The sequence below is a fragment of the Mustela lutreola genome, chromosome 11 (assembly GCF_030435805.1).
Source record: "Mustela lutreola isolate mMusLut2 chromosome 11, mMusLut2.pri, whole genome shotgun sequence".
Lineage (NCBI taxonomy): Eukaryota > Metazoa > Chordata > Mammalia > Carnivora > Mustelidae > Mustela > Mustela lutreola.
The window spans coordinates 7,391,175-7,405,689 of record NC_081300.1 but is presented as its reverse complement, the minus strand read 5'-3'; the positions used below and the strand labels follow the sequence as shown (position 1 = coordinate 7,405,689).

Here is a 14,515-nt window from a genome sequence, read left to right as displayed (position 1 = left end):
CTTCTCCAGCGTCCGGAGGGGGAGAAAGCACAGTAAACGAGGAGGGGGTGTGCTGGGGAAAGTACCGCGACGCAGTGCCAGGGGCTGCACTGCAGCTCACCTGCCTGCTCGGGCCAGGCCTCCCGGAGAAGGTGACAGCAGAGCAAAGACTTGGGGAACGTGAGGGGTTTGCAGGGTGGTGGTCGCAGCAGCACCGGTGCCCCGAACGGCCGCGTGTTGGTGGTGGTCTCAGAGTGGCAGTGGGGCAGAGGACAAGTGTGAGAATGGGAGAGGCACATTATGGCGGGCTTAGGGCTGTCAAGACTTGTGCTTGAAAAAGTGAGGCAAATGGAAAGCATCTGGTGTATTACTCTTCTTGTAGTTTGTCCATTGAATTCCAGAAAAAGCAGAGTGTCTGTGGGCAGGTTGGGGTAGATATCGCCTCCATACCGGCTGCCTCGATCCTCCGCCGTACTCTTTCCTGCTCAGGTCTGCTTTCCCAATCAGATCTGAAACTTTCTTCGGCTTCTGTAGCTACTTTTCAAAACTTACCTAATTATGGATCTCTAAAGCGTAGGCTTACAGCGTGTGGCATGTCCTTACAGATATTTTCCACCCAGCCCCGAGATGAGTTTGTATGCATTTCTACTGTATTATCTGTGTCTGCGCACCTTCAAGCACACACGGTCACATGTTTCTCGCATGATGACTAGTGTATTCATAACTGCGGACCCAGAAGGGTTTGTAGCTCTAGATGTTTCCTGACAGGATCATATTTCAAGTGATTAGCAATTTTTAAAGAAGTTGAATGTTAATGTCACTAAAATTACATCAGAAAGTGAGGCATTATCAAGAATGGCTTGTAAATGGAAATTAGATATTAATAAAACCTTTGTATGCAATTGACTCATGTTTGACTCTCTCCAGTGTTCATATGTTGAACCTGAAATTCTCTCAGCCTCTTTTTTTTAAATTAATTTATTTTCAGAAAAAACAGTATTCATTATTTTTTCACCACACCCAGTGCTCCATGCAGTCCGTGCCCTCTATAATACCCACCACCTGCTACCCCAACCTCCCACCCCCCCCCCCCGCCACTTCAAAACCCTCAGATTGTTTTTCAGAGTCCATAGTCTCTCATGATTCACCTCCCCTTCCAATTTACCCCAACTCCCTTCTCCTCTCTAACACCCCTTATCCTCCATGATATTTGTTATGCTCCACAAATAAGTGAAACCATATGATAATTGACTCTCTCTGCTTGACTTACTTCACTCAGCATAATCTCTTCTAGTCCCATCCATGTTGCTACAAAAGTTGGGTATTCATCCTTTCTGATGGAGGCATAATACTCCATAGTGTATATGGACCACATCTTCCTTATCCATTCGTCCGTTGAAGGGCATCTTGATTCTTTCCACAGTTTGGCGACCGTGGCCATTGCTGCTATAAACATTGGGGTACAGATGGCCCTTCTTTTCACTACATCTGTATCTTTGGGGTAAATACCCAGTAGTACAATTGCAGGGTCATAGGGTAGCTGTATTTTTAGCTTTTTGAGGAATCTCCACACTGTTTTCCATAGTGGCTGCACCAACTTGCTTTCCCATCAACAGCGTAAGAGGGTTCCCCTTCCTCCACATCCTCTCCAACACATGTTGTTTCCTGTCTTGTTAATTTTGGCCATTCTAACTGGTGTAAGGTGATATCTCAATGTGGTTTTAATTTGAATCTCCCTGATGGCTAGTGATGATGAACATTTTTTCATGTGTCTGATATCCATTTGTATGTCTTGATTGGAGAAGTGTCTGTTCATATCTTCTGCCCATTTTTTGATATGATTGTCTGTTTTGTGTGTGTTGAGTTTGAGGAGTTCATTATAGATCCTGGATATCAACCTTTTGTCTGTACTGTCATTTGCAAATATCTTCTCCCATTCCGTGGGTTGCCTCTTCGTTTTTTTGACGGTTTCCTTTGTCTCAGCCTAACTCTTGCTGAGAAATGGGAGAGTGTGGTCTACCAGGGGAAGACCTGTAGTTCTCCTAGAACTACAGAAGTAGTTTCCAGTGATTGTTTTAGCATCTGCATTTTATGAAGAAAGTGTTCATCTGTTTTTGGGGTAAGGTAATGGGAAACCCTGGGTTTTGTTTTTGACTTTGTTTTTGCCATCCCAAGTTACCGGCCTAGTGGGTTTGTGTATGCTTGTATGTTGAGGAGGAGGATATGTGGCTCACAACTGGGAAATGCATCCTTAAACTAGAACATGTTGATACTTGAAACCTTTTTTTTTAAAGATTTATTTATTTTTAGCGTCGTTGCACGTGCACACAGTGTGGGAAGGAGCAAAGAGAGAGGAAAAGAGAGAATCTTAAGCAGACTTTCCGCTGACTGTGGAGCCCCACTTGGCGCTCAGTCTTAACCCTGAGATCATGACTTGAGCCAAAATTGAGAGTGAGACCCTTATCCGACTGACCTACCCAGGCGCGCCGGAAACCTTTTCATTCCTCTGAACGCACTTAGAGTCAGACCCAAATACATTGATGTGCGTCTTACGCCCCACTCCACACCATCCACTTGAGGGGCAGCTGGATTCTGTGTTTGCATCTGCAGCTCCCACCTCAGCCCAGAGCTTGCCCCTCCCTCCGTCCGGAAAGCTGTTCTCTCCGCCTCAACCTTCCTTTGCGTGACTGGCATCGGTGTAAATACTGGCTTGTTGGAGAGGCCTTGGAGGGGTCTTCAGTGTTTTGGGAACCTAGAGTAGGAACCCCCGGTATTCTCTGATTGCTTCCTTTCCTTCATGGTATCTCTCACAGTTCCTAACTATCACGTCTCCCTTGGTTTACTTGTTTCCTGTCTGTGCTGCCCAGACAGCCTCTGCCCATATAGTGGCCACCGTGATGGACTGGACTCTGTTACTATCAGAGGCTCTTCCTTCTACTGAAGACAGACTTTCTGTGGGTCAAGACTCCTCTGAGGTTCTGATGATAGTGATGAAAAGAACAAGGACAGAATGTTTAGTCCAAGTTCAGGGGCACCTCAGAGCCACTAAGACCTGCTTGTGGCTTTCACCCACATGTCCACATAGGGCAGTCAGGGAGCAGCTGGGAAGCAAAGTTAAGAGTCACCATATACTCTCACCGTCTCTTGTTTACAGTCTAGTCTGACTGACAGCTTTTAATTGTTGGTCACCGTTCAGAGTTTACTGCTTGAGGATGCTGTATCAGACTGTCTCAGGCCAGCCTTTTCCTAGCATTTCTTTGACCTCTCTCGGAGCTCACAGATGTCCTCTCTTAGTTTTGTGTCAGTTGAAGTTCTCTTAGATCTGATAGAGTATCTTAACACGCGGCAGGTGTGGGGAAGGAGGGAGAGAGCTTTATGAATAACAGCGTACGACAGAAAGGTCCGTAGTGCCTCCTGGAACATTCAGTTACTTCGTACTTTTATTTCCTGATGATAGCATACTTCAGTGTATTGATAATGCCCTGGATGCTCAATTTTCAAAAGCAGATTTTTTATTTTTTAGATGTACTGTAACTGTGTGGAAGTAAGTAATGGGGGGTGGCATTTAGTATTTTTACTTCTTTCTCTTAACTCGTGTATTTGGTAGCATTTCTTCAATAGCCTTTACATGACGGAACACAAAACACCTGCCATGTGGAAGTATGGGGCTGGATTCTGAGTGGTAGACCTTGTCAGAATCGGCGGGTATTTTCTGTGTGGCCTTTTTAGATGGAATTGCCAGTCCTGCATCATTTGTAATAATGACTTTTGATTTTGTGGATCAGTTGCTCCATTTTGATAAGAGGAGATTTAGCCAGTTTTGTACAGTATGATTTCCCCATGCCATTGTTCCTATCATTTACTTAATAGTGAAGGAATATTCATTTGGTATCAGAGATCTTAAACAGATTATAATAAATATGTAGTGATAGTTCCCGATTAGGAATAGAAAAATGAATGAGACATGGTCTCTGTCTTCAAGCACTACCATCTGGGGAATAGGATAGGAATAGAATGCAAGCAATTCTGGGTCACTGTGTGACATACTATTAAATACATGCAGGGTGTGTTCGGAGAAGGGAGAGAGAACTCCCTTCTGGAGGGTGATCAGAGCAGATTTCAGGAAGAGGAATATTTTTTTAAGGAATTCTCTGAAAGGTGGATTAGGAAAAAGAAAGAGAACTTTTGCCAGGAGGAGGGAATAGCATAACCAGGCACAGAAGCAGGAAAACAGAAACCTTTGTTATTAAGATCGAAACTGAGCTAACACTTTATACTAATCCTAGAAAATTAACTGGGCTAGAGCCTGTGGGTCAGATTTTAGGTTGATGTACATGTTTGGGTTTGAGATATGTTGAAGTGACAGTCCAGACAGACCATATATAAGCCATTCTGGTTGTTGATCTGTTGACCTACCTAGTCTGTGGAGAATTTGCTGATTTTCAAGAATTAATGCAAACATGGGATGCCTGGGTGGCTGAGAGGGTTAAAGAATTAATGCAAACCGTACTCTCTTTGCAACGTCCCTGATACTGGGGTTGAACATGTTTGTTTTGTCTCATGTTTGCATCCTTTGGTTTTATAGCTATTGGTAATTAAGTTTTCTTAATCTCTGTGTGAACTGATGCCCAGTTCTTTTATGAACAAAATTGGATTCATTGTGCTAGTGAGCCAGAAAATTATCATGAATGCAGGCGGTTTTATTAGTGTTCAGGTCACCATTTCAGCCTGTTAAGACAAATAAATGCAGTTTCTACTGCTGTGAAGAATTGTACTTTAAAGTTCTCTCTGGGGGTAGGGGGGGCAACACCTGGGTGGCTCAGTGGGTTAATCCTCTGCCTTCGGCTTAGGTCATGATCCCAGGGTCCTGGGATCGAGCCCCAAATCGGGCTCCCTGCTCAGCAGGGAATCTGCTTCCGCCTCTCTCTCTGCCTGCCTCTCTGTCTGCTTGTGACCTGTCTGTCTGTGTCAAATAAATTTTAAAAAAATGTATCTTAAAAAAAAAAAAAAGTTCTCTCTGGAGATGTCTGAGTGGCTTATTCGTTAGGCATCTGCCTCCAGCTCTGGTTGTGATCCCAGGGTGCTGGGATCGAGCCCCACATGGGTTCCCTGCTCAGTGGGGAGCCTGCCTCTCCCTCTGTCTGCTGCTCCTGTTCGTGCTCGCTCTCTATCAAGTAGATAAAATGTTTAAAAAAAAAAGTTCTCTCTGATTAAGAGAAGTTAGTGGATGCTTTGGTATACTTACGTTGTCCTGTTTTTCTTAGCTTCACAAAAGAATTTGATAGATGACATCTCAGTCCCTTTGTGCATCTTTTTGAACAAGTTTTGTTATTTTTTTAAAGCTTTTATTTTTTAAAGTAATCTCTACCCCCGACATGGGGCTTAAAGTGATGTGAGACCCCAAGATCAAGAGTCACATGCTCTTCCCACTGAGCCAGCCAGGTGCCCTGATTTTATTCTTTATCATTTTTTGTGCCTTAAGACATTTTATTCCTATTTTTAGTATATGTGCTGCCAAAGCGAGCACTTAGACATTTTATTCCTATCTCAAAGTCTTAAAGATATTTTATATTTTGTTCCAACTAAAATGAGATTTTCACTGTTAGATCTTTAATCTCATAATTTATTTTCACTGCTGGTGTGAGGTATGGAATCCAGTTTTCTCATTTTTCCAGATGTATAACCAGTTGTCTTCACGCTGAGGACTGAATTGTGTCCTTTGCCATTGGTTTGCTGATGTGCCCTGTTTCCATGTATGCCTGGACCTGCTTCTGTGTGTGATAGTGTTTCTTTACTTGCAAAGATTTCTCCAGATATTTCCCTGGCACATTCATAGGTAGTATTGCAGCATTTATGTTACTCTGGAGTGGTATTTAATTGCAGCAGAATGTATGACTGACTTTCAGGCATTTTTAAAACTTCATATGCTCATGCAGCGTACAGATTTTCATGGAGCTACATAGGTTTGCCTTCCTGAAATATTTCTGTAGCAAGGCAAGTTGATATGATAATTACTATGGAAATTCTAAGTGTGGTAGGTTTCGTGACATCATTGGTTGATGACCCCTGAAGCGGTTGCATAGTTGGGGGTGCGGGGTGTCACGGTCTGACCCAGGACTTACTCATCCTCAAGCCCATAGATCGGGCTTGTGTGATGCAAACACACAATATTAATTTTTACCAGAAAGCTACTTTGTACATTTTTACTTACTATTTATTATTTCTATGATATCAGCTCCTTTCTGTTGTTCTTTTTTCTTGTTGACCTTTTAAAATTTCAACATAATTTACACGTGTTGTATAAGAGAAGAGCTTATTTTACTTAACTTGTGTTTCATATCCGCTTCTTTCTAGTGGTTGTAATTCATCTTTATCACATAGCAAAAAAATCTCTAAATTCTGCTGCGTAGAGGAGTTATACTTAGAGATGTACCTATCACGACCATAGTTGGATTATTATTCTTATCAGAAAAGATTACATGTTGAAATCTGTCTTTGGCTACAAAACCTATATGGTCTACTCAGAAGGAGTGACTTGCCAACTAAAGTATATTGTTACATTCTCCATTTCATGTTTATGAGTGGTCATATTTTTGTTACATTAAAATTGTTAATAACTTAATTATTACATGTTTATGCTTAGGTGGAAGATAATGGTACTTGGATAGTGAGTTCATCTAATAGACAACTTAGTATGTTTAAAAGTAACTGGCCCTCCAAGTACATATATGCATTTTTTTACAGCTTGCTCGAAAACATAGTACATGACAGTAAGACTTTTTAAAATTGCTTTTTCCTTTAAGGAGATGATATTGCTGATCCCCCGATAAATTGTCTGATGTGAGTGGCTTTTATTAAAAATGATTTCATTCAGATTCTATGCACACAGTAACCAAATCCTGTCTATCTGTAAATGTTTGTAAGATGTCTCTCTTAGTTCCCTTTGTGTTATCATCAGTATATTACTAATAGGTTTGTCTTAAATATTGTCCATTCATACATACATTCATACATCTCTCTGTGCTACTAGATTATGAGGCCATAAACGATTTATTAATCTGTGTATGACCATACAGTGCTGGTGTGTAGCAGGGACTTAGCAAATGCATAGTGAATTTGTGAATGTCATCAAGCTTAGAGCTTTTTTTCTTTTGCCAAGAAACAGAGTGGTGCTGAACTGATGGGTGGGGAGGATCTTGCTCTTAGTTTTATTAGCATTTTGCTCAAGTCAAGCTAATCATCTTATTTTAGGACATTATACTTTGATGGTTGCAGAACCTGCAGAGCTTGGACAGAGAGGAAATAAAACGTGTGTAGTTTAAAACAGAATGTCTTGGGGCGCCTGGGTGGCTCAGTGGGTTAAAGCCTCTGCCTTCGGCTCAGGTCATGATCCCAGGGTTCTGGGATCCAGCCCCGTATGGGGCTCTCTGCTTAGCAGGGAGCCTGCTTCCCTTCCTCTCTCTCTCTGCCTGCCTCTCTGCCTTCTTGTGATCTCTGTCTGTCAAGTAAACAAATAAAATAAATAAATAAAATCTTTAAAAAAACAAAACAGAATGTCTTTGCAAGGCAGGTACTACTGTTACCAGTATTACTTCTGGGGCCCCAAATTTTCCCTATAAAATGATATTCAGAAAGTCTTTACAGGTTAAAATCCTATCTTTTCTCTGATGGAATGTTTTATAAGATAGTTTAGAAAACATATTTTTGGATACAGAAGTAAAAATTTGCCAGGGGGAAAAAGAAAGAAGAAGAGGAGGAAGAAATAATCATTCTGGAAATCTGCTTCGTAATCTTCCGAATAGACCGACACTTACACCTGCGCGGCTTCGGCTGGGAGCGGCGCAGAGCGAGCGGGGCTCGGGCGGCGCCGGGCGCCCGCGCGGGGAAGCTGGGGCCGGAGCCTTCTTGGGGGACTCGCGGGCATGCGGGCCCATGCCCTGACTTTCTGCAGGTTCTCGCGGATGGTAGGATTCTTTTTATGTGTCCCTACAGATGATTCCGTATTTGAAAGTGTATGTAAACTATTGAGGAATCGGCCGGGCTTTGTTACTCTGCCAGTTGGACCCGGTGTCATGGTCCCTGAGCCTGTGCTGCTGGGGACGCGGGCGACAGCAGCGAGCGTCGCCCCGGCGGAGCGAGTTAGGAAAGGCGGGAACCTGGACTCTGTCTCAAAAGCGAGGTGCGGAAAGGAGAGTAGGGTTTGTTCTTGAGGCGTCGCGAGGAGTTTGTCAGACGCGGACCGCCGCAGGACCGCGGGCTCTTCCGGGGGCGGCGGGGGGCAGCGGGGGCGGGGGGGGTGGGGACAGCCGGGGACAGCGGGGGACGGCGCCCCGCGCGGACGGCGCCGACCCTGCTGCCGCCACACGCGCGTCCTCCTTCGGGAGCTAAAGGCCTGAAACAGTGAACTCAAACGTGTGTGCAGATACCCCGTAATGAGACTTTTTAAAAACTGCACGTTTTCTGCTTCCAGGGGACGGCTCCGGAGGCTCTGCGAGGCCGGGCGAGGCCGTAGATGCGGCATCGCGGCCTCCGCGGAGGCGTGCGGAGCGCTTCGCGGCGAGCGGCTGAGCCTGGTGCGGGCAGCGCGTCACCATGAAGAAGATCAGCCTCAAGACCTTCCGGAAGTCGTTCAACCTGAGCAAGAGCAAGGACGAGACGGATTTCATGGTGGTGCCGCAGCCGGCGCTGGCCGGCGACTTCGGGAAGGACGAGCCCTTGTTCGGCGGCTGCTACGGGAAGGAGCTGGCGGGCTGCGACCTGAGCGGCGACGGCGAGCAGGGCGGGAAGGGCCGCTCCAAGAGCGAGAGCCTCATGGGGACGTTGAAACGGCGGCTGTCGGCGAAGCAGAAGCAGAAGGGCAAGGGCGGCGCGGCGGCCGGCGGCTCGGCCGACGACGACACCTTCTCCTCCTCGTCGGCGCCGCTGGTCTTCAAGGACGTGCGCGCGCAGCGGCCCATCCGCTCCACGTCGCTGCGCAGCCACCACTACAGCCCCACGCCGTGGCCGCTGCGGCCCACCAACTCGGAGGAGACGTGCATCAAGATGGAGGTGAGGGTCAAGGCCTTGGTTCACACGTCCAGTCCGAGCCCGGCCCTGAACGGGGTGCGGAAGGATTTTCACGACCTGCAGTCGGAGACCGTGTGCCCGGAGCAGAGCAGCTCCCTCAAGGGCTCCGAGTCCCAGCACGGGGACCTGCACCTGCACCTCGAGGACCACGTGCCTGTCGTTATCGGACTTGTGCCTCAGGACTACATTCAGTACACCGTGCCTTTAGACGAGGGGATGTACCCGCTGGAGGGGCCGCGCGGCTACTGTCTGGACACCTCTTCGCCCATGGAGGTCTCCGCGGTCCCTCCGCAGGTGGGAGGCGGCTCCTTCGCCGAAGACGAGAATCAGGTAGACCAGGACCTCGTGGTGGCCCCGGAGATCTTCGTGGACCAGGCGGTGAACGGCCTGTTGATCGGCACCACCGGAGTCATGCTGCAGAGCCCCCGAGCGGGGCACGACGACGTCCCCCCACTCTCACCGTTGCTACCTCCGATGCAGACCAATCCAGTCCAAAGGAACTTCGGGGCGCTCGCCAGCACAGACGCCCACGTGGCCGAAAGCATGCGCTGCCATTTGAATTTTGACCCGAACTCTGCCCCTGGGGTGGCGAGAGTGTACGACTCGGTGCAGAGTAGCGGCCCCATGGTTGTGACGAGCCTTACGGAGGAGCTGAAAAAACTGGCGAAACAAGGGTGGTACTGGGGACCCATCACGCGCTGGGAGGCAGAAGGGAAGCTGGCGAATGTGCCGGATGGCTCGTTCCTTGTTCGGGACAGTTCTGACGACCGCTACCTTTTGAGCTTGAGCTTCCGCTCCCATGGCAAAACACTTCACACGAGAATCGAACACTCCAATGGTAGGTTTAGCTTTTATGAACAGCCCGACGTAGAAGGACATACGTCCATCGTTGATCTAATTGAGCATTCAATCAGGGACTCTGAAAATGGAGCTTTTTGTTATTCAAGGTCTCGGTTGCCTGGATCTGCAACTTACCCGGTCAGACTGACCAATCCCGTGTCGCGGTTCATGCAGGTGCGTTCTTTGCAGTACCTGTGTCGTTTTGTTATACGTCAGTATACTAGGATAGACTTGATTCAGAAACTGCCTTTGCCAAACAAAATGAAGGATTACTTACAGGAGAAGCACTACTGAAAGATTACGAGAACCCTGCATCTTGCACTTTGGGAATAAGAAAAAGAGATTGAAATACAGTTTACAAACTTACATTGCTATCAAAATCTTTTGCTGCCATACTATTTCAGTTTTATGTGTAAAAGTAATCAATCTGTTCAGGGGTGGGGAAGTGTCAGCAAGGTGTCTTGGGTTTATTTTGGTTCTTTAAAAAGGGAAGTCTTGCGGTTTTGGAAGTGTGAATTATCTTTCATAAATGTGCAGAATAATCACAATGTGAATGATCAGATTCTCCTTAACCCCCCCCCCCCCAGTCCTTTGCTGCTATCCACTGTGATTTTTATGCATTAAAAGCACATTTCATGTGTATTCAACCCTAAGTAAAGTTGAATGAAACCTACAGAATGAATATTGTTATGTCTCTTTAAGTGGCCCGTTTTCAAAGATCGTGTTGAATAAACATACCCATATGAAAAAATGCAGAATTTACACATACACTGAAAATGATTTTTAATCTCATACTTCAGATGGATTTATTTAGAACTATGATTTGACATAATCTTGGGTATTGGAATGCAGATCTGCAACATAACTTCTACAACACTTATTTCCAAATTGTTTTTGAGGTTGTGCTGTTTTTTGGTTGTGAAAAGTTGAATTTTTCTGTTGCCTTCATTTTCATCTTGTGGTTTGTCTATTTTAATAAATGGCCTTACATGAAAAAAAAATCATAAAGAAGTGTATACCACCAATTTAGAAATTGTTGCCTTTTCTGTCATTAAGCTCTGGTACAAATTGGAATAACATAAGCAGACCTATGGGACTAGAACTATTATTGAAGAGACACTAGATGATCATAGTTTCCTGTGATAGTAATTTTGTTGTGTTAATTATACTTTCCTTTGGTAAAGTGTTTTATCTGTGATTTCTTTAGTTTAGCCAACATTTTCTTTGGGTGAACTTGATGTAGAACTGACCTTCGTAAAGGACTAGATTCTCTTGGGACATTTAAGTTTATATAAAGTTTTAAATTGATTTGAGTAGAAAACCTTGTTTTAGATTTGGGTTTATATTCTTCTTTTATGTAGTCACTGTTAAGATGTGCTAGATTTGACCCTTCCTTCTCTCCACCAAACAAAACCAAAAAACCTGATGACTTTAGTTGAAAAATTGTATAACTCGTGGAGCCTCCTGTAAGAAGAATATTAAAAACCATATCAGGTATATAGAAGTCTTGTTGCCCATTGTTTATACCGCCATTTAAAAATCGGTTTTTTGTTTTGTCTTGTTTTAAATTTAGTTAAGTCTTAAGTAAATTGGCAGCCAGCATTAGTTGTTTTATCTCTGATTCAGTTGCTTGGGTTGGGGCACAGAAAGGAGTGTGTTATCCCCAGTACTTTGGTTATTTTGAAATTCAGTGTTTATTCGCTTCAGTGAGTGTTTTGGAAGCATCCCATCTAGAAAATGTTTCCACCTCCGATGAAACATATAATTTAAGACATTTCTTCCTTTGCCACTCAGTTTTCCTATCTCTTACCCCTCAATTAAAAGTAAGAGTAAAGGTCTTAGGTCACCCTTAATGGCTTTGTCATGCAGACACGCCAGTGTCCCTGTTTTTTGTTGCTGTTGTTGTTTCTGTTTTATAGGGTCAGAACTGAGAAATACCAAGAAAAGGCACAATAATACCGTGTTATGGTATTTTGACTTAAAGGGGAAAAGGTACTTAATTTTGGTGGAATGTTGATTGTACCTTGTCGCAAAGACTCCTCTTTCATTTTCTGATACGTTTTCACCTAATAGGATGGAATATGGAGTATACTGTAATAATATAATTTAAGTGTTCACTATAAGCTATTTGGATTAAGAACTATAACAGAGTTGTAAACTTATCAAATTAATGCAAGACATTTAAACTATTTTTTTGCAAAACTATTTATTTTTAAACAATTTAAAATATATCTAGGGTGAGTTAAAAGTCCCTGTGCATCTATATTAGATGGCAGGTATTGTCACAGAGTCACTGTGTATTAATAATAAATGTTGAAATGGCTTCTCCGTGTTTCTAGAAGCATTTACATGTACTCTTTGTGAGATCATGGTGCACAGAGGTCTTTGGACTGCCCTGAACCCTGTCTCGTCATGTGGGCAAAGCCTGCCCCCCACGTTTTCCTCATGATGCCATGTGTTCAAGATCTAGCTATTTAGTTTCAAGTTAAGATTAGTTTGATTTTCATCTAAATGTTTTTAAAATTGTATTTTGTGTTTTATGGAGGGCAAGTCTTGATGCTGTTCTATTTCAGAAAGCCAGTTTTTTATGTGCTTTTTGTGTAGTCGTAACATAAAATACTTCAAGGTGAAATGCCCTATTCTAATCCAGTTTGAAATTGCTAGGGCCTGATAGTGTACTGATAAAAATAAAAGTATTTGCCAAGAAATTATTTACCAACAAAGGAGTATTGGGATATTTTCTGCTTTTGTGTAGAAAGAACCATTTGGCATAGGCAGCACAACATAATGTGAGAAACTGGCTTTATAGGATCCTAAAATAAAATAGTCTTTAAAAATGGAAAGGGGAAAAGAGAGAAATCTCTGTCCTATAGTTTGATTTAGATACCATTTGGTTAAATTTCTGGATTCTACTGAATGGCAGTTTAGATGGCGCGGGAAAAACCTGTAAGTGATTTTTAAAATATGTGCTTCTAAAAAATCTGAGCTCAAGGCAAGAAAGAGAAAACAGGAAAGCTGTATCCTTTTGCCATAGTAAATGAATCAGAGTCATTTTTTTTAATCAAACATTTTGTCACAAAACACGATGGAGGCCAGAAGCTAATTCTAGGCTTACTAGGACACTATTAGGCATTTTTATAAATAATAAGAAAGCATAGAAAGTACTTGAAAAATATCTCACTCTTTCTCTTTCTAAGGAAAACTGTTCTCTTTCTACTTGGTGCAATAATCTGAAAATCTAGAAGGTCAGAAACATATCACAGGAAATGATCATAGAACTAAGAATAGTTTTTAAGGAAACCGACTACAAGGGTAACCATCTTGCTGTTGAAGAAAATTGTGTGCCAAAAGACAAAAATCATTGGCATATAGGAAATAAATACAAAGTATACATTATAATTTCTGAGCCAGTATTAATGAAACAGGATAAAAATGACTAAAATCTTGAATAGGTTATACGCAGTGCCCCTGCTAGTGCTATAAATCTAAATATCTTAATAATGCTTTCAGAAACGCCAGTTTTAATCATTGTACATTTCACATTATATATGAGATAATTTGTTTCATGAATGATTCAGAATAATATATATTAAATCCTAATGGCTTGTCATCAAATGTGAAGTCAATTTGAAAATGAAATCACTCTACCAGCAATAGACAGTTTTGTTGAAAACTCTAATAAGGAGCAGCTACCAGTTCCATAAATAACTTTAAAGTTCCAAAATAAAGTATTGGTACATTAGTAATCACAAATTTGGTTCTTTTTGCTACTTTGTAAAATCCTATTAAGGATTTTTTAAATAAACATCCTTTTTATTGATCAGTCACAATATGGTGAATGTGTAGTTGATGTTTCTGAAAAGTGATCCAAACTCTACATCCAGAGATGATGAAAAATTCTTATAGAATTTTGTAATAAGTATACATGTTGGATTAAAGAAATTTTATAGTCGTTGGAGTGCCATGAAATTAATACTTGCAATCCAGATTGCTGTAGTTTACACTTTTTCTGTATGTTTCAAATCAGGTGTGTACCATTTGTACTGAGAACACCACAGAATGAATTATCCAAAGTCCATTGATTTTAATATGTGTTTTGGTTTGTAAACAAATTATAGTAATTTCTTGCACATTTTTGGAAATTAATTGTATAAGAATTTATGTATCTGCTTCTAGATACAGTGTGTAAATAAAAATTTCGTTCACAAGATCTGCCTTGTAGTCTACTTAATAACCTGGATACAGAGTCTGAAGTTTAATTAAATCAGGTACTAGTTGGTTTCTGGATGCCCCATAAACTGGGCAGAGACTGGAGGGTAGGGACCAAAATTAGTAAAAAAAAAAAAAAAAAAAAAATTAGGAAAAAGTGAAATAGCTTTGCTCGTGGGAGACATGAAATGAATTAGTAATCAGCTAATGTTAATTACTGCCCTGAAAGCCTTCAACATAGAGCTGGGAGTAAGCAGGCAGAACACCTGTGAGACCAAGTCTACTTAAAATGAGTGTAGTAATAAAACTTCACTGGAAGAAGGTTGTGCTGAAACATCTTTTAAAAATTTTGACTCTTGTTTTCTTTTTTTGCATGACTTGTCTTGCTAATGGGTGGTGAACACCAGTTCGTCTGTTCCCA

At 42.6% G+C, this 14,515-nt stretch overlaps 1 protein-coding gene across 5 annotated transcripts in view; it reads left to right on the top strand.

Annotated features, from left to right (window-relative positions):
- Positions 1-14,095, top strand: part of SOCS6 (suppressor of cytokine signaling 6) — a 39,048-nt gene extending 24,953 nt beyond the window's left edge. For all 5 annotated transcript variants that reach the window (XM_059138962.1, XM_059138966.1, XM_059138967.1 and 2 more), the window contains one exon: positions 8,450-14,095. In XM_059138962.1, coding sequence (XP_058994945.1) covers positions 8,572-10,179 — 1,608 coding nt within the window. In that variant the 5' untranslated portion in view covers positions 8,450-8,571 and the 3' untranslated portion in view covers positions 10,180-14,095. The remainder of the gene's footprint in view (positions 1-8,449) is intronic.
- The last annotated feature ends 420 nt before the right edge of the window (positions 14,096-14,515 follow it).